The sequence below is a fragment of the Cetorhinus maximus genome, chromosome 18 (genome assembly GCF_964194155.1).
Source record: "Cetorhinus maximus chromosome 18, sCetMax3.hap1.1, whole genome shotgun sequence".
Classification (NCBI taxonomy): Eukaryota; Metazoa; Chordata; class Chondrichthyes; order Lamniformes; family Cetorhinidae; genus Cetorhinus; species Cetorhinus maximus.
Window position 1 is genome coordinate 43,341,293 of NC_135896.1, and position 21,184 is coordinate 43,362,476.

General features: G+C 41.1%; 2 protein-coding genes across 3 annotated transcripts in view; one reads left to right on the forward strand and one right to left on the reverse strand.

The window, feature by feature from the left end:
- The window catches only part of dmac2l (distal membrane arm assembly component 2 like), a 391,974-nt gene that overhangs the window by 253,439 nt on the left and 117,351 nt on the right, over nt 1-21,184 (forward strand). The window lies entirely within an intron of this gene.
- Nucleotides 1-21,184, reverse strand: part of sos2 (son of sevenless homolog 2 (Drosophila)) — a 106,882-nt gene that overhangs the window by 45,037 nt on the left and 40,661 nt on the right. For both annotated transcript variants that reach the window (XM_078562538.1, XM_078562539.1), the window contains exons 5-7: nt 20,051-20,254; nt 14,022-14,165; nt 7,748-7,858 (exon numbers count right to left, since the gene is read on the reverse strand). In XM_078562538.1, coding sequence (XP_078418664.1) covers nt 7,748-7,858; nt 14,022-14,165; nt 20,051-20,254 — 459 coding nt within the window. The remainder of the gene's footprint in view (nt 1-7,747; nt 7,859-14,021; nt 14,166-20,050; nt 20,255-21,184) is intronic.

The following is a 21,184-nucleotide window of genomic DNA, read 5'->3' on the forward strand; positions in this document are numbered from 1 at the left end:
GGATAGACTAGATAGGGAGAAACTGTTTCCATTGGCGGCAGGGTCATGAACCAGAGGAGACATATTTAAAATATTTGGAAAAAGAAACAACAGCGACATGAGGAAATTTTTTTTTAAAACACAGTGGTTAGAATCTGGAATGCATTTCCTGAGAGTGTGGTGGAAGCAAATTCATTTGTGGCTTTCAGAGAGAGTTGAGTCGTTATTTGAAGACAAAAAAAAATCTGCAGGGCTATGGGTAAAAGGCAGGGGATTGGGACTAGGTAAACCGCTCTTGCAGAAAGCCAGCACAGATACAATGGGCCAAATGGCCTTCTTTTGTGCTGTAACCATTCTATGACTCTACGATTATATAACCTCTTTAGTCGTGAATATTTAAATCTGGTCTTTGGGATCTTAGGAAATTTTATAAGAGCTGTGTTGGTTTTTCCTAGGAATCTTTGTTCCATGTTCTATACTATCAAGACAGTGAAGAGGGGCTCAATCCTCAGGCAATAATTGGTCAGACTCAAAGAATCCAGAAGCATCCACACAGGCCTGTACTGTTCCAAAAACAATTGCACTAATCGTACTGCACAGGTCAAGCATCGAAACACTCATTGGGGATGATTCTACGCCCCCCACCCCCAAGGGGGTAACTGTGCAGGGGCAGGTGCGGACCCGATCAGCGCCGCCAATTGGGCCAGCAGTGCAATTTTACATGGGCGGGCCAATTAAGGCCCACCCAGCGTGACGTGCTTCCCTGAGTCAGGGCCTGCGTTCTTTCGCGCGCAAGCTGGGACACGTCAATGAATTTTGGATGAGGTTCCATGAAAAATGCGAAGGCCGCCTGGGCTCTTCGCCTGCCCGCCAACCTTAAGCTTGGACAGCAGCTCAGTTCATTACAAAACAAAAAACTACTGCGGATGCTGGAAATCCAAAACAAAAACAAAAACAGAATTACCTGGAAAAACTCAGCAGGTCTGGCAGCATCGGTGGAGAAGAAAAGAGTTGACGTTTCGAGTCCAATCACCCTTCAACAGAACTGAGTGTAGTTAGGAGAGGGGAGAAATATAAGCTGGTTTAAGGTGGGGGGTGGGGTGGGGGGAGAGAAGTTGAGGGTGGGGTGGTTGCAGGGACAAGCAAGCAGTGATAGGAGCAGATAATCAAAAGATGTCACAGACAAAAGGATCAAAGAGGTGTTGAAGGTGGTGATATTATCTAAGAGAATGTGCTAATTAAGAATGGATGGCAGGACACTCAAGGTACAGCTCTAGTGGGGGTGGGGTGGAAAGATTGACAAGGTATTAGTTGTAGATTTAAAAATAATGGAAATAGGTGGGACAAGAAAAATCTATATAAATTATTGAAAAAAACAAAAGGGAGGGGGAAGAAACGGGGTGGGGGTGGGCGGAGGGAGTTTAAGATCTAAAGTTGTTGAATTCAATATTCAGCCCGGAAGGCTGTAAAGTGCCTAGTCGGAAGATGAGGTGCTGTCTCAATCTTTCCACCCCACCCCCACTACAGCTGTACCTTGAGTGTCCTGCCATCCATTCTTAATTAGCACATTCTCTTAGATAATATCACCACCTTCAACACCTCTTTGATCCTTTTGTCTGTGACATCTTTTGATTCTCTTCTCCTATCACTGCTTGCTTGTCCCTGCAACCACCCCACCCTCAACTTCTCTCCCCCGACCCCACCCCCCACCTTAAATTTCTCCCCTCTCCTAACTACACTCAGTTCTGTTGAAGGGTCATTGGACTCGAAACGTCAACTCTTTTCTTCTCTACCGATGCTGCCAGACCTGCTGAGTTTTTCCAGGTAATTCTGTTTTTGTTTTTGTGGTAGCTCAGTTCATTCGTTTAATTAGTTTTTAAATGGCCTTAATAGGGCTTTGACAGTTTGGCGGGCACACAGCCAACTCGGCTGCATGCCCGCCGAACTGAAAATCTAAATGACGTGCGGTGACATCCAACCACCACCCAACATCACCCCACCCCTGCTCACCTAGCTGAAAATTGTGGCCATTATTTGCTGGGTATCTTCTGCTACACTAAATTATTTTGTAAATGAATTCAATGACCAGTCTTAGTAACTTTAGAAGCAGATTGGAGAATTTAATGGATGACATGTAGTGTGTGCGCAAAATTGCTTTGTAAAAAAGGTACAAATATATAGGTAGTTTATTAATGTTGTGTACAGCTCATTAGGTCTGCTAATCTGGCACAACACTGCCCTGATGATCATTTCCTAAGCCTTCCGAGATAGACAGTCTTTATAAAGCAGTCTACAAGGTATGTCTCATTTCCACTAGATCAGCATGCCTGAATGGGCAGTTTCCTTGAGCTGAATTTGAACTCCCTTCCCACCCCCACGAAGGCAGGAATGGTATTGGTGTCGTACAGCATTTCAGTTCCAGGATACTGTTCCTGGTGCTGGCTATGATCGTGGGAGGGGGGCCACGTAGGTGATGTTGGTGGTGGAGGAGGGCAAGACAGGAATCCCACCCCCCTCCCATTTGAAAGCAGTTAAGCTAATTAAAATCCTCATTAAGAGCTTGTTGATGGGGGAGGGTGGAATATTTAAAGAGAGACTGTCAGTTTCTGAATAGCTGAGCGGAGGCAGGTACAGAATGGGAAGTTAGTTAAAGCTGCTCCAAGGCATCACACCAGCTCCATAAGAGGATTAGGGGGGCAAAGTGGGACTGGGCACTTGGTATGGAGGTGCCCTTGATGCTGTGCAGGTGAAAAGAAGAGTGGGCACATGGCACCCCCCGCCCACCCCCCACTCCCGGCATTGCAAGGGCACAAGAGGAGGAGGCAGGGCTGCAAAGGACAATTGGGTGGCCACCTTACCCAGAAAGAAAGCTCCAGCTGGCAACTTTTTGCCTCCCTTGCTGAATTTCCTCAGGTGCAGGGCATCATCGATTACACCCATGTGCAAATCAGGGCCCCTGGTCAATGAGATACATCAAAAGGAAGTGCTTCTACTCTCTCAATGTCCAACTGGTCTGTAGCAACAAGAACTTTGTCAATATGTGCGTTCGCTTTCCTGGCTGTTGCCATGATTCCTTCAATTTTTGCCAGTCCTGGCTGCCTCAGGTCTTCACTCCAATCCCGAGGTGTGTGCGCGCATGGATCCAAGGGGATAAGGGATATCCCTTGAACAAATGATTACTTACCCTCCTACGGGACAAAGACACAGACAAAGGCACAGAGGCAATAAAATGAATGCCATTTGCTCAGTGGGACCACCATTGAGCAGGCCATCAGGCTTCTGATGATGTGATTTCAGTGGCTGGACCCGCCAATTGGTGGTCTTCAATATCCTCCTGCAAGTGTCTTGGTCATTGTGGTGGCCTGCTGTGCTCTCCATGCCATGGCCCTCAGAGTTGTGAACCTTGAGGGCAGCGAGGCTCTGGAAGGAGACAGCTCATTTGGGAAGGAGCAGGAGGTAAGAATGAAGAAGGAATTGGAGGTAGATGGAGGTGGCACTGAACAACAAGATACAAAATGAGGTGGCCTCCTCCTGTCACCCTCCAGTAGGAGGGCCTCCCACCTCTCTCTCATAGCCTCTAGCATTAGATCCAGGTCAGCATCAATGAGGCAAGGGGCTGCCCTTCTTCAGGTGCCAAGTCTCCAGCTCCCATGACATATTGATTCCCTCCACTGCAGTGGTAGACTGTTACGTAAACTGCAAATCTCTCCCTCAGGACAACAGCCTCAGTGATGACTGGCTTGGGGTATCTAAATGAGACACACACTTGTTCTGAATCCTCTCCATTCCTGCCTGCACAGGCTCTAAGTGGACAGGAAACCTGTCTCCATGTCAATTAAAGGTTTCCCCACGTGAAAACAGTCCCAGCTCCCGTTTCTCACCTTCATGACAAAAATTCAAATCCTTAAAATTAACTAATTTTTGCTTTTAGAACCGGTGATGTATATCAATTGGATTTAAAATTTTTAAGTACACTGTTCGTTTCCTACACAGGGATTTCTCATTTAAAATTGATTCACAGAATCACAGTGCAGAAGAGGCCCTTCGGCCCATCAAGTCTGCACCGACACGTGAGAAACACCTGACCTATCTACCTAATCCCATTTACCAGCACTTGGCCCATAGCCTTGAATGTTATGATGTGCCAAGTGCTCATCCAGGTACTTTTTAAAGGATGTGAGGCAACCCGCCTCCACCACCCTCCCAGGCAGTGCATTCCAGATCATCACCACCCTCTGGGTAAAAACGTTTTTCCTCACATCCCCCATAAACCTCCTGCCCCTCACCTTGAACTTATGTCCCCTTGTGACTGACCCTTCAACTAAGGGGAACAGCTGCTCCCTATCCACCCTGTCCATGCCCCTCATAATCTTGTACACATCGATCAGGTCGCCCCTCAGTCTTCTCTGCTCCAACAAAAACAACCCAAGTCTATCCAACATTTCTTCATAACTTAAATGTTTCATCCCAGGCAACATCCTGGTGAATCTCCTCTGCACCCACTCCAGTGCAATCACATCTTTCCTATAATGTGGCGACCAGAACTGCACACAGTACTCCAGCTGTGGCCTCACTAAGGTTCTATACAACTCTAACATGACCTCCCTGCTTTTGTAATCTATGCCTCGATGGATAAAGGCAAGTGTGCCATATGCCTTTTTCACCACCCCACTAACATGCCCCTCCGCTTTAGAGATTTATGGACACACACACCAAGGTCCCTTTGTTCCTCAGAACTTCCTAGTGTCATGCCGTTCATTGAATACTTCCTTGTTAAATTACTCCTTCCAAAGTGTACCACCTCACACTTTTCAGGGTTAAATTCCATCTGTCACTTATCTGCCCATTTGACCATCCCATCTATATCTTCCTGTAGCCCAAGACACTCAACCTTACTGTTAACCACCCGGTCAATATTGTTTTGTTATAAACTCGCTGATGAAATAGGGAACTTATATCCATTTAAACTTGCAACATTCATCATAACATTGTTTGCTAGGTGACAATAAGGAGGATTTAAATGTACTGTTGAAATCAGCCCCAGTGTTCAATGAATTCAGCAGTCACCAAGATTTTAAAGCGGTGTATTTGAATAATGAATTACTATCAGTGAATAACTGATTCTGTTTGTTTATTTAGTCTATAAGTAAGAAAAAGGAACTTTCTCCAGAACAGACTGAGGACCTGACAGGGATAAACACACAGGGAGAGTATCCAACAATAAAACTCATCCAAAATGACAACAAGCTAATAATAACTTCAGCTTTCAGTTTCTCTCACTAATTGTTCTGGTTTTGAATTATCCATGCTGCTGCTTTGCTTGCTCATGTTCTCTCTCTCTCTCTGTTGTTCCCCCTGCTCCTTCCATCACTCTCTGTCGCATTCTCTCTCTGTCTGGAATACTTACTCTTTGCAATCTCTTTCTCAATGATTCGTTCCCACCCAATTTTATCCTAACATCATATGCCTGCATTCTATTCACCAGCTCCATGTTTAGTGATGCTATTCTCACTGTCAGTTGGTTCAATGGCAAAATCTCTGAACAGTTTAAATTTATATTTAGTTTTTTTTAAAGGGAAATGTCCAAAAGAACCTAACTCCAGTTTTTACATTAGTTGTAATAGGAAAATCTGATTCCAATAATGTTGTTTCAGTTAAATGTTTTCAGGAACACAGCTACTATGTTAAGTGAGGAATCCCCGTATCTCTACATGACAAAGACTTCAATGAAGTACACCTGATAATCAGATTTAAAATGCAACTCATAACTATTTACAAAGTCCATGTCCACTTAAGATTTGCACGCTACACTGATAGCTGCAACTGCACTTCTAGCACCATTCATCTGAATTTGAGCATAAAGCAAGATAAAGCTCATTATTTAATCAATCATCCTTCTCTCTCTCACTGCAAAATTACTCATTGCTATTTCATCAATATTCCTATTTCATCAATATGAAAAACTTTACTCTTACTCCTAATTCCAGAAACACTATCCTACATGTTCTCCATCTTTGTATTCTCGTTGAGTAACTCTCCTATTCTTCATTTTTGGTGAAGTCCTGCTCAATGTATTTTAGCCTTCAAATAGGCTTTTTATAAAATACCTTTTTAAAAGTCAGTAAACTAATATTGCTTATAGAAGTGAGAATTGAAGGTTTGCATTCAGTATTTTCCACATAGGGTCATCCATTTTATCCAGAAGCTCCTCTGGGATTTTTATGGTATGGACTGACTTGGACTCTTTCACTGTTCATCTAATGCACTTAGCCTCACACTGAGCCCCAACTCCCAAAAGATTATGGTGTCAAGGCTCAACTTCCCTGTAAACTGTGCAATCTTAGTTTTGGAGAAGCAGCCAACTTCCTCCATAGGGATATTTTTCAGCTAGTTCAGCCAATTGTACAGTCATTTCATATACCACTGTCTGTGTGGGGAATCTTAGTGTCCAATATGAAGTGAATTCTCAGCCAATGTTTGCATGTGGGACTATAAACATTCATGCATAGTTGAACAGATTAAAAATGAATATTGGATAATCCTGGATCTGATCTAGTTTGCTTTTTAGTATAATTTATGCAAATTGCACAAAAGTGTGATAAATTACAAAGGCCTGAATTTTTCCTGCATCAGGCGGACTTGGCGGGAGCAGACGGGGGTGGTCGGGAAGCCGACTGCCACCCGCAATCGGCCCCGTGCCGCCATTTTACGTGGGCGGGCTGCGTGGATCGCAAGCGGTAGTGCTATGTGGGCAAGGGGAGGAGGGAGAGTGGGGTCTAGCGCACAGTTCGCGAACGAGCGCTTCAATCTCCCTGTGGCATGGAGTTGCCTCAGGGAGATTGAAGCGCATTTTAAAAAAATTAATAAATACAGTAAAAATTGAATGAAACATGTCCCCTCATGTTTTTAATGTCAAAATTTGTAATAGCTTTAGGAAACCTCATCCCGCTTGTGGATAAGGTTTCCTAAAAAATGTAAAGGCTGCTTAGTCTTTTCGCCTGCCCACCAACCGTTAGGTTGGACGGACAGGCAGCATAAATTTAAAGTTAATTAGATCCTCAATGGCCTTTCAATTATTGGCAGACGTGCAGCCGCCTCCGGCGTGCATCCGCTGAACAAAATATCGCTTGAGTACGCAGTGATGTCAGGACACATGCCCAATGTTATCGCGTGTCATATTACATTCCGGCATGTCAGGTGCACGCCCGCACGCAGAAGGTAAAATTCTGGCCAAAGTCCCCAAAACTTAAGTGAGATTTTAAATCGTAGATGTACATACCCATGTGTATACACACACGTGTATGCACATGCACGCACACAAGTCAGAACATGCAGTAGAAAGACTCAAGCCTACACTGGGACCGAATCAGCTACTATGGAGAAGAGGGCTCTTTCTGATAGAAAAAAGCGAGTGAAGGCAGAAGGTATTATTAAAAATGACACAGGAAAACAAAATCATGAGGACCAAAGAATTTCAACTGCCGAATTTTCAACAATAATTAACACAGGTTAACACTTGGAATTATTTCATTACAATTAATCTGGGCACTGACTTCAGCAGTAACGAAACATGGAGTTTCGTTAGGCCAGTATGCACCCATGTGTGTCTTTTCCAGCGATTTAACAAGATCCATACAAAAATGTTAATTTTCTCCTTACAGCCTCTAATTATTTCACAAGTTAGCTATTACTTTCGACTTCAGTCATGCCTTTCAACTAGGAACTCCATCCCCAGGCCAGTTTTCATAGCAGAACAAAAACAGCTTACCTGAAAGTAAAAGGCTACTGGTGACCTTGACATCAAATTGTTGAAATGCTCATGAAACTGTGGTGAAAGAATGTCTTGTGCACACACTTCATATGGGTCAAATACTTGTTCCTGTACACAAGAAAATAGTTTAACTTTGTTTCATTTTTACTTTTTTGATTTTGCTTAAAAGACTATTTAATTGTAAGCATAGTACTATAAATATACACTTTGTTACTAATAATATTCTGCCGTATGGTTTGTATTTTGAAGCGGCAACTCCATTTCAGAAGTTACAATGGACACATTTATTTTGAAATTCTCAGTTCCCCAAACAGCAAATTAGTAATCTCAGTTGTGCCATGGAGAGGTGTAAAGTATGGGTTTAGAATTTCCCCACAGTGATAAAGGAAAAACACATTCAGGAAGAAGACTTCCACTGTTTATCATTTATAGGAAAATTGTAAGTGTTCTTCACATGCATGTTGATGATTTTGCTTTTCTACTCCAAGGCATGTTACAGGTACTGCAGTTTTGGCACCTCGTTACTGATGTGGTTTTTGATTCAAGGCCGGAGACAGATTTACCTGCTTACATTCTTCACTGGGCTATGATGCATGTCAGCCCATTGGTGGACGAAGGAAAGGACAAAACGAAATGTAACAGAAATGCACAGGATTGGAAAAGATTACTGCAGTCCAATGAGCCAATTAAAAAGGTAGAAAAAATATCGGATGATAATTTTTCTCTCTTCTCCCTCAACGAATTTGAAAAATAAAGTCAGTGCCCTCTTGGGCTGGCTGACATGTTCTAGCTCCAGAGTCTCTGGATACGCAACGTTGGTTGCGTCAAGTAATTCAATCTAAACTGTCTGATTGCCATCCTCATTCTAAGCTTGCCCAATGTACCACTGATTACAAGGCTTGTAATTACGTCACAAATTTTCTTAAATTTCTAAACTCTTTAGGATCTTAGAAACGTAACATTTTCCCTAGCCTTTCAGAGTTATTCTAGTCCCAGCTTCCTCACTCTCTTTTCAGATGCCTAATTCAAGGCACTAATTAATTCTCTTCTGTACTATTTTTAGTGGGCAGGATGTTTGTACTTTAATATAGTGACCAGGCAGTAAATAGTACTCCAGGTAGAGCTCAGTGTCCTATTCAGGAAATACAAAGCAAGGTTTGCACTTTCTTTTTGCTAGAACAATGCACATTACAGAGTGATGTGGTAGAAATGTTTAAAATTATGAAAGAAGGGGGCAGGATAGCTACAGCAGGCTATTTCCAGTCTAGGTATCAAGAACAAAGGTACACAGATACAAGATTAAATGCAAGAGAGTTAGAACAAAGGGCGGAAATAACTTCTTCAAGGAGAAGGCTGCAAAGCCGTGGAATTCACTTCCAGGATCAGTGGTTGAGGTAGAAACTGTGTCAATATTCAAGATAAATTGGATAGGTAGATTAAAGGTGCCAAAGAGATACAGGAACAGAATGGTTAAATATGATTAGAACTATTTGTTTGCACAGAGGTTAAATGGCAACATGGCCAGGTCGAGTCAAATGGTTTGTGTTGTAACCTGTGTATTTCAATTAAAACTTATTATTACTAGCCAAAGATTAATCTTCCATCCCTCTGGTTGTATACTGTAAAATATTTACATTCTTTACTGCTGTTGCGCAACTTGCAATCGCTTCAAGCAGCTGTCCACTAACACCAAAGATTGCAGTCCTGTCATCTACAAATCAACCATTTGATACACCCAATACTTAAATCCCCTTTCCTAAACTCAGGATGTTGCATTTATCCCTATGCCATTCCTTCGGTCACTATGACTTTTTAAATCTAGCAGATGATGGAAATATTCATTACAGACATCAGAATAAAAAGAAGTAATGATACAACCTCATGAGGCCTTATGTACAATAGTACAAAAGATTATCTGAGCACCCATCGCACAGAGTTCTACAGAAAATGTCTTCAATTTCCCATTGTGCAATGATAGTAATACCTTATTTATGTGGAAGATTGAACATAGGAAATGTTAATAGTCATCTGGTGGTACAGAACTTGAGTATTGCCGAAAAACGAGACAAATTATCAAAGCTGATCGTCTTCTACTCATCAGGACAGCAAGATAAACCAACAGTAAAGGGAACAACAATTTATGTTGCATGAAAAGATAGTGCTGGTTGGTTGGCAAATGGACTCTGATTGGTAGAAGCGTTGGCATGGGGAATGCAGCAGAGAACAGTTAACTGTTAACTGCCAAGTTTTTGTTTCAAATTCAAACCAGGCAGGTTGACTCTGACTGGTCAAGGCATTGGCTTGACAAATGAACCAGGGAATGACAGTCCCCCAAGCTTTTGCTTAGTTGGAAAAGGCGTATGCATGGACATGCCCCTCCTGTCTGCAAAGGACAACACCATGTGTGTGAATATATGCAGCTTGTAGCATACATAAGTGAGCCACACTGCAAGCCCAACTGAATCTTAAATTGGCTTTTAGTGTAATTTGGCTGTTCATAACAGGCAAAGTACTGACCGTACCCAACCAGCCCATGCTTGCAAAACTCAAAACAGTGTCCAACATTAGATGTCATTCCACAGTGGACAACTTGCTAAACAATACTGATTGTGCTAAGAAGTACAATGAAAACCAACAGCTTCCACTGATATGGTCTTAGTCTTGGTGTAAAAATCTTTGCTACACATTGTTGAATGAGATGCAACTGGGTTTTAAAATTTTGGAATTAATGTTGAACAGACTCAGGCCCTAAAAACCTAATTTTATATGTGAAATGTCAAATTCCTCCATTATGATAAAAAACTTCATAAACTTTACAAAAAATTTAAAAGATATGATATTTTAGTTTCTATCTTAACCCTATAGTATATCCCAAATGGTTATTTCACTCTCAAAATAATTAAAAGTGAAAAATAATCAGTAAACTTTACTTCTTGGTTTGCTGTCTGTGAGAATATTTCAATGTGATCAGTGTGATTGCTTGATGATATCGCTGCTGCTAGATGCCTGGAGATTCCCTTGACCCGGCATCAAGTTCAAACTGACTTCAGGTAAAGGAAAATCCATACCGCAGGGGTCACTGGACCTTTGCGGGCAGCCTTCCTGGAGGTCAATGGTGAGTGCTGTTGCTCCATGAAATCCAGGCCACGCATTGAGAAAATTTAAGATCACTTACTGAGGGGTCCACCTATCCAACTGAAGAAAGGAATTCAAAACATGGATTTCTCTCAGTGCTTCCACCGCAGTGAATTTACACTGCTTAAGTGGATTGATTTTACGTTACCAAAAAAAAACTGGAATCTTCTCTATTTACCTTTTTGTACGCTACTTCTTCTAGTAATTGTTATAGCTTTTTGAATCCAATAATCAATTTAGCATTTCATATTGCAATAGTTCTTGGCATGAAAAAATTTCTTTCAATCTTCCCTCCAACAAATATTCACCATGCCATCAGGACCGCATCTTCAATTTTTTTCCCCCCACCGAAAGATATTTTTTATTTTGTCTACTCTTTTTTAAAATCATTTTGAATACCTCCATCAGATCTCCTTCAATTTTCTCAGTTGGAAAATGCACAAACATACTAGTTTTGGCTTTTTCCTCATAACTTAGGCCCCCTCACCCTCAAAATCATCCTAGTAAATCTGTATTGCTTTTTCTCCAGAGTTATAATATTCCTAGTATAGTAAGGAACCCAACACTACACACAATATTAAGATGTGGCCTATTCATTATTCTCAACTCTCTAGTTTCGACCTTGGATCATGTCATATAATTTTTTTTTAGCCTTGAATTCCTGTCTAACCTGATAGTTCATCCATAGAACCAAAATTCTAAACATGGCCCTTTCCGCTTCACTGGGATAGTCCTTGAGTGTGCTGCATCAATCACACACTTACATTTTTATTACTGTTATTCCACTGTTTTAGGTTCACTTGTCCCCATAATTTATCAAGGCTACGTCCAATTGCTCTTGTCCAATGAACTAACTTTGTTTTTAACTTTGAACATTATCATACATTCTTATTTTTTCTACTATCTTCACATGATGCTCAACTGTTCTGGTTCATTGCTCCAATTTATTATCCCAATTCGTTACCGATAAGTAAATCCAATATTTCACCGTTCCTTGTCAGACTCAGTTTGTATTGACTCAAAAAACACAGTCTTGAATGTACTTTAATAAAATCCTCCCCACTTAAGCACACACAATCCTGGATAGTTAAGTCACTCATTATTTCAACATAATATTTCTTAACTATCTACATATTTCATCTTCAGCAGTTTGTAAAGACCATCCAACACCGTTGCACCAAAGCTGCAACAGATTTCCTTCCTAATATTAAAAGCCCTTCCTTAAAAAGTAATGCTAAATCCCCTTTCTTATACTTACCCCATCACGTCTAAAAAAAAAATTAGACACTGTTTAGTTCCTGCTGGAGTCCGAACAATGGCCGGAAATACATTTTGGCAACATACAGGGCAAGCCAGTGGTACTTCCCCCTTGATTTACCAGCAGCAGCTCATGAATAAGCAGCTACCACGTTGGCTGCCTTGTGCAGGACAGCCACCCACCCGCTAGAGCTGCCGGCCCAATCAAAGAGCCAGCAGGTCCAGCAGGAGGGGTGGCCACTGCTGAGGCATTCAGGGGCACTGGAGCCTACAACAGGCAGGCCCAAAAGAATTTAAATTTTAATGAAATTCAACTGATGGAGCAGAAGCCCCTCTGAGCCAGGTTCTGGGGCCACTGGGGTTGCCTTCTCTGCCCACAGCCCGTTATTTGAATAGGAAAACACCAACCCCCCCCACCCCTCCACCACCACCACCACCACCAGCCCCCGCACCCCACCAGGCTGCCGCTGGGAGCATTCAGCTGGCTGTCTCACCTGACAGGAAGGAGGAAAAATGGCAATGAATGGGCTATTTCCATTTTTAAATTTGCTTCCCACCTCCTTGTGGCATGAATCCTGTCGGAAGCTGGTCCTGCCATCAGTAAAATTCCCCGATGGCGGGACAGCACTGGAGCCCATCCCACTCAGCTCCTTGCTGTCGTGATCCCACTTTCTAGAGGCCAATAAAATGTTCCATGTTTCACTTGAATGATGACAAACTAGCAACTTTAGTATAACCTCCAGAGGTAAAAAGCATTCCTTTGCAATTAACTTTAGCTACAAAGTGAACCTGAAGTAAGTCACAGTTTAATCTTTACATGCTGACAAGGCAAATACAAAAAAAAAATCAGGGTTCCTCACCTAAAATTTGTGAAAGGAGCTTAGAGGAAAACGTTGACGTACCAGTTCTGGCCCTATCATTTCAAGCCATATTTCCTCAGTGCTGAATTATTAATTAGCCCAAAACTTCTTCCCTTATGGCTCACACCAAAAAAGCAAGTTGTTTTTATTTTTAATTAGTAGGCAAATAATAATCCTGTATTGTTTTTGCCAGAGTTTTAGCAGTGAAAGAGCTGGTCATCTGCTGGCCTTGACATCCAGCTCAGTGACCCCTAATGAAAATGAACTGTTACAGCATACAATTTTGTGGAATTTAATATGCAACACTTAAATCATATTTCCAAAATATATATACTGTATAAAATTTGTTAAAAGCTACTGATCCTCTACATAACTTTCTATGCTGCAGAGTAGCATAACCAACTAATTTGTGTAATAATTCACAATACAACAAGTTCTTTATTCTGTTATTAGCAGTCTGCATCCTCAGAATGTGAATATGAGAGCAGGCTCGCCATTTAATAAGGATGAGAGGGGTATGAAAGTCATCAGTGTGCATCACAAAAAAGAAAAAATAATGGGAAAACAGGATGAGTCAACTGCCCTTTCACAATCTTACATCTGTACAAAGTGATGTCACCATATTTTTTCTTAGATCTGAAGCCATCTCGAGGAACAATGAAAAATGGAAACGTTTAATCTTAATAATATTCTATTCACCCGAAAGAAATCAAAACAGTAGGATTCCTGTCCGTGAAGAAAGCGACATTAAAAATGTATTGGGTATAAGAGAATTAAATATATAATCGCCCAAAATCCAGAATGAGTGACAAGCGGAGTGTATACTGTTTTGCCTAGGGGCAAGTGTACAACAATATCTGCGCGTAGAGAACAAACACTGATGTATAAGTTAAATAATTAAGGTGTCTTAAAAGTACGCTAGAGAAAAACATAAAAAGCTTTATTTTCCTGTTGGATGATATAGTCCTTATAGTCAAACACTATCGTGTGCCAAAACACAAATCACTATTGTACTATACCTCTGCCAGATCTTCAAAGTAGCTGCCAACAAATGGATGAGGGCTGCTTTCATCTGTCATCTCAACAGTATCCTCCATTAATCCAATTATCTTCACAGTCAGTTCATGAATATCTAAGATGTTACTGAAGATTATTTCAATGTCCTATCAGAAAACAGAGGAGCATAGACTTAACATCACTTGCCAATTTAGCCTTTAGATGTAATAGGCTTCTAAACAAAAATATCACAAGTCAATTGAGAGATAATAAAGAGCAATAAGCCACATGGTTCTCTTCCCAGATCTCAGCCATTCTCAAAAAGTAATCACTGGGAAGAAGAATAGGGTTGAGAAGTATGTCCTTTTGATTTTTCTTTCTCTCATTGAAAAGGATATATTGACGCACAGCAGCTGTACGGATCATAAATTTGACAGGTGGAAAATCAAAGCATAGATTTTAGCATCCATAAACAGATGAGCTGGGGATAGGACAGAGGTCAAAATTTTTTAAATTTCAAACCTTCCCCCAACTACCCATTTCCAGGAATGGAGGTTGGACAAAGGGCAGACAGCCAATCTGCTCCAAGAGGCAGGTTGACAATGTATTTAAATAATTTAATGAGGCTGGCTTCCTCTCATTTAACCTGTCAAGTTCAACTGTGGCCTGCTGAGCTTCCCAGCCCACAGGAAATCTTCCAATGGAGGGACAACAAGGAGAGCACCAGGGAGAAATTACGTGCCTTTATAGCACTACTGAAGGCCAGGAGGAACAGGAGTGCTTTCCTCCGGACCCCCTCACCTCTCACAAAGGCCCCTGGATCAGATCCAACTCCCACTCCCGCACAGGTTGTGGATCAGACCTACCTGATCCTGCAGCCTGCTGTGGAGTTCTCCCTAGCACAGCACGCAGGAAAACCCAGACCTGGGTTTCCTGTCGAAGTTAATGGCTTCAATTTTCCCAATAATTAATTGGAGGAAATTTCTGCTCAAAAAGCAGGGAGGGGCAGCCAGAATTTCCCATCCAAAATTCTCAGGCTTCTTTACAAATCCCTCCATGGCTTTGCCCCTCATTTTCTCTGTAATCTCCTCCAACCCCACAACATGTCAAGGTATCTGCACTCCTCTAATTCTGGCCTCTTGAGTATCCTCTTAACACACCCCAATCTCCAGCCACTGACTCCATCCCTCTCCTTCACAACTGCCTGAGCTTGAGACAGTATGTTTATAACCTTGCTATCATATTTGATCCCAAGATTAATCACATATTCACACCATCACCAAGACCACCTACTTCTACCTCTGTCACTGCCCAGCTCTGTCCCTGCCTCTGATCATTTGCTGTTGAAACCCTCAGCCATGCCTTTGTTTCCTCTAGACCTGACTATTCCAGCGTACCTGGCTGGACTCTCACATTCTACCCTCCATAAACTTGAGGCCATCCAAAACTCTGCTGCTTGTGTCATCACTAACAACATCCTGTTCACCCATCATCCCTGTACTCACTGACGTACACTTGCTCCCAGTCGAGCCATTCCTCCATTTTAAAATTCTCAACCTTCTTTTCAAATTACTCCATGGGCTCATCCCTCCCCATTTCTGTAAATGCCTCCCACAACCCTCAAATATCAGAGATCTTCTATTTCTGGACTCTAGCACATACCGGATTTCACTCGGTACACAGGTGGCTACACCTTCTGCTGTCAAGACCCTAACCTCTGAAATTATCTCCCTCAACCTCTCTTTCCTCCTTTAAAACCTGTTTAACCAAGCTCTGCCTTAATATCTCCTTTTATGGCTCAGTGTCAGCACCTTGGGACATTTTATTACATTAAAGCTCTATATAAATGTAAATTGTTGTTTATGTTGTAATCCTCCCCTGTTAATATCCAGACCAAAGGCACTAATTCTGCTGCTATTTTGTATGTTTGCATGAAGCACATTTTACAACACAGCACCTTGTAGCCAACGGAATTCTACCCTTGGTTTATATTTATCCACATTTGGAATCTATTACAAATTTTCAACCTTGATTTCCCTCAAGGTGTAATCTGATAATGGTATTCTTTGTTTTCAGGGCAAATAACGTAGCACAGATATGTATTTATTATCATCACGACCTTGACATTCAGCACCATTTAAACTATTTGGAAGATCTCAGCCGTTCTGAGAGAACAAAAGACCTATCATTTCGCGTGCACAGTTATTCTTCTGCTTGGTTTATAAATATGCTTTTTCTTTTAAATATGCTCTGACATTCATGGGATATAAACTTTATAAGTTTCAATGAAAGCCATGAAAGCAGTGATAGATTTTGCAAGAGAGGAGGATGATGTTTGTAAGCAAGCACCACTGCCTAATTTAGATTTGTACAAACAAGAGTTTTGGCTTTTTCTCAGCAATTTCCCTCTCCCAATATCAGCAGAACATGTTCAGCAGGGAAATGCTTTTAATGGATATAAATTTGACAGAATAATTTCCTCACTCACATTTCACTCAACTTCATTCATATTTAGAATATTAATTTCCCTTAATTCATCTATTCAGATACTTTATAGTTTCTTGTTTATGTTCTTTATCTTTTGCTACTCAGAATCAGCAAGAGATTCTGCTATTCTGATAAGCAATTATTTTTGTTATAGCTATTAATGAACACACAGACTGAATATTCCACAGCCATTATCAGGTCAGCAGCACAAAATTATGGGAATAAAACTTTATACACAAAGGATAGTTATTTTCAGGCAATGTTTAACCCATAAGGTAGGACGAAGACTAGCTGAAAATTTGAACAAGAGGAACTGGTGGTGCAATGAGAGGCAGTGGCATAGTGGCAATGTAGTAATGGGTTAGTAATCTAGAAGCCCAGACTAATGCTCTGGGGACACATGTTCAAATCCTACCATGGCAGCAGGTAGAATTTAAATTCAATTAATAAATCTGGAATTAAAAACTAGTCTCAGTAATGGTGACCATGAAACTATTGTCGATTGTTGTCAAAACCCATCTGGTTCACTAACATCCTTCAAGGAAGGAAATCTGCCATCCTTAACTGGTCTGGCCTATATGTGACTTCAGAACCACAGCAATGACTTTTAAATGCCTTCTAAAATGACATAAAAAGCTGCTTAGTTTTACCAAACTGCTATAAAGTCAAAAAGAAATGAAACTGGATGGACCACCCAGCATTGACCTAGGCACCAGAAGCACATGGCACACCCAAACTTGTCAACCCGGCAAAGTGATCCTTACTAACATCTGGAGGCTTGTGCTAAAATTGGGAGAGCTGTCCCACAAACTAGTCAAACAACAGCCTTTCATTGTCTGTAAGGTATGATTCTGCAAGTATGACTATGTCCCAGGCACCATCGTGACCATCCTTCGATGTGTCCCGTCCCATTGGCAGAACAGACCAACCAGAGGTGGCGGTACAATGAGATACAGTTGGGAGGAGTTTGCCCTGGGAGTCCTCAACATTGACTCCAGAACCCATGAAGTCTCATGGCATCAGGTAAAAAAATGGGCAAGGAAACCTCCTGCTGATTCCCACCAACCTCGCACCCCCCTCCTCAGCTGAAGAATCTGTACTCCTCCATGTTGAATGCCACTTTGAGGAAGTACTGAGGGTGGCAAGGGCACAGAATGTATGCTGGGTGGGGGACTTCAATGTCCATCACCAAGGTTGACTCAGTAGCACGACTACTGACTGAGCTGGCCGAGTCCTAAAGGACATAGCTGCTAGACTGGGTCTGTGGCAGGTGGAGAGGAAACCAAGGGGGAAAAACCAATCTACCTGTCACGGATGCATCTGTCCATAATAATAATAATCAACACGAGTAGCCACTGCACAGTCCTTGTGGAAACAAAGCACCGTCTTCACATTGAGAATATCTTCTAACATGTTGTGTGGCACTACCACTGGAATAGGTCTAGAACACACCAAGCAACTCAAAACTAGGCATCCATGAGGTGCCACCTGCCAACAACACTCAAGAAGTTTAACACCATCCAGGATAAAGCAGCCCACTTGTTTGGCACACCATCCACCACCCTAAACATTCACTCCCACCATGACATGCACAGTGGCAGCAGTGTGTCTACCAAGATGCACTGCAGCAACTCACCATGGCTCCTTCGACAGCACCTTCCAAACCCGTGACCTCTACCACCTCAAAGGACAAAGGGCAGCAGATACAATGGAACACAACCATCTCAAGTTCCCCTCCAAGCTACACACGCCATGCTGACTTGGAACTATAGTTCTTTCACTGGTCACTGGATCAAAATCTTGGAACTCCCTTCCTAACAGCATTATGGGTGTACCTACACCACATGGACTGCAGCAGTTCATGAAGGCAGCTCACCATCACCTTCTCAAGGGCAATTAGGGATGGACAATAAATGCTGGCGAAATAATTTTTTTTTTAATCTATAGACAAGGAACTATTACTGCAAGTGTTGGTGGAACTACAGGGGGAAAAAACCAGGCCTTGATGACTTGCATTCAAGAATGCTTAGCGAAGCCAAGGAGGAAATAGCAAAGACTCAGACCATAATATTTTTAATAGCCTGGGATACAGAAGTTATGGAGAGATATCAATATAACACCTCTATTCATGAAGGGAGAAAGGGTAAACTGGCTAACTATAGATGTGACAGTTTGACATCTATAATATGTAAATTTATAGATGCCAAAGCAGAAAATAAAGTTAATTAGGTCTTTCTCAGTGCGTATTACGGATAATCAGCACTGATTTGTAAAACTGGTTGTATTTGACAAATTGAAGAGAGTTCCTTGAGAAAACAATAGTGTATTCTGATAAAGAAGATGCATTAAAAGCTGCGTCCAGGGATTTTTGAAGGGCGATTGATAAGATGAAGCATAGGATTAATGCAAAGAAGTGTGACATGATACATTATGGGAGAAAGAATAATGTAGAGGTAATATACACTAAATGGTAAAATTTTAAAAGATTCATTACCCTTTATACAAATTGAAATCTGTAAAAATATTGTTTTTAAATTGAATCAAGTACAAAAAGCAAAGCGATTATGTTAAATCCACACAAATCACTTATGTTGCATCCAATTTTGTGCAATAACTTTAGAAAGTTTGTCAAAGCATGGAAAGACATGGTAAAATGATATGAAGGATTAGAGGATTAGCTCTGAAGAAGGGTCATACAGACTCGAAACGTTAACTCTGTTTCTCTCTCCACAGATGCTGCCAGACCTGCCGAGTTTTTCCAGCATTTTCTGTTTTTGTTGTGAAGGGTTAAACACTTTAATTATGAGAGAAACTGGGCCTTTTTAACTAGAAGTGAGTAGGTTATGGGGAAATCTGATGGAGGTGCTCAAAATTGAGAGGTTTCGATCATATAAATCAGGAAAAATTATTTCTGGCATCAGTGAGTTAGTGACCAGAGGATAAAACAAAAGATGAGGTTAGAATTGTCTTTGTTTTTTCCAAGCTGCAGTGGGCTGTCAGCATATGATAACAATTTGAAACAGTGGTGTAAGCAGAATTCTTGCTAGATTTTAAGGAGGAAGTGAACAGATATATTTGAAAAATATATTTTTCTTTAAGGGTATGGGACTACGTGGATATCTCAGTGAGCTGGTGTGGGTATAAACAGTTGAATGGCTTCCTTCAGCCTTCTCTAAGATTCCACGTTTCCACATGAATTTAAAATAATGCAGAAAATTTCCTCATGGACAGCTGTAAAACGTCTGACAATGTCATACAGTGCTGCCTGATGCTAAATTGAGGAGGTAACATAGCATACAATTTGAGCCTGTAGCACAGCAAGTAGAAATAACGCACTAGAGTAAATTTATTCGTCATTACATATTACAAAGTAAAGAACAGCATGAGCAAAACAATTTCACACCAAGATAAGCATTCAAAATAGTAAACAGTTCCCTGTTCTTACTCTTATTTCACACAGAAACCTGAAAATATATTTCAAGTATGTGTGAAATAAACCTAAAGTGTAGTCTAATATTTAAATGCAAATGATCTTTGACAAGGTATCAGCATATTAAAAACTTACGCGAGCAGTAAACAGTTTGTTGTTGGTTATAAATGGCTCTCTAAAGACTTTTAAAATCAGGTTCAATTCCCGTAGATATTGCCTTTCCTCTGCAATTTCAGCTTTCACCAGGTCATTGTAATTCTGTTCACCTGTGGCATGTGGTCCATCATCTCCCAATGAAGACAGACCAATGTCATCTTGATCAAACATGTCCATAAGGACCTGAAAAGAAAATCAAGCCCAACACTGAGTTACACACATATTATAAGAAAAAATAGTTCATTGCATTATCTAAAAATTTTCAAAAATACGTACAAGAATAAGTATCTAAAAAGTATCTGGACCAGAAGAATTTCACTAGCATCCTTAATTAACCAGGAGACTTAGATTAATATGTTCAGGAACTATATAAGCACAGCCGATCTTAAAAAAAAACTGAAAGATAGCAAACATAATGCTGATATTCAAATCCGTAAATCCAGAAACTGTAATTAAGAAAGCTTAATATTAGTTGTGGTGAAAATGCAGTGAATGTTCATCTGCAGTGCAGAGATTATAAAGAGTCAGGGTGGATTTAGAAGTAGCATTCCCTGCCTGTTAACCTACTGGAATTCTCTGAGAAGCTTAGCATTGAAAGTTAACCAATAGGTATAATGCACTCAGATATTCAGAAAACATATGATAAAACTCCACAGATGAGACTTTTAAAGAAGGTCAAGATATAAAGAGATTTAATGGCAAGTTAACAAATGAAAACAGACTATGGGCAGGGAATAATGAGGAGGGAGGTGGGAAGCAGTGAGTCTTGGTTACAATACAATAGGACATGAAGAAAGGGACAGCAACATATTTGATCTTAGGAGGTAGGCAGAAAAGTTGATATGAGCAATGATCAAAGTAGCGTCAATAGTATTGAGACAGACAAGAAAGTGATTAGAGGCAGGTGAAAAAACAAGTTATCTACCAGACAACAAACTCTTTCATGCATCCTGCTATAAGTGCAAGAGGTTCTGCAAGAACCATTTCTCCTCAATAGCTCTGTTACGGTAACCCAGTGAGTTACTGTGCCATGAAGATCACAATGTACCATGTTCAATCTCCAGTCTGTGCTGCATTGGAGAACATTAACTAAGGTGACAACAGGAACATTAC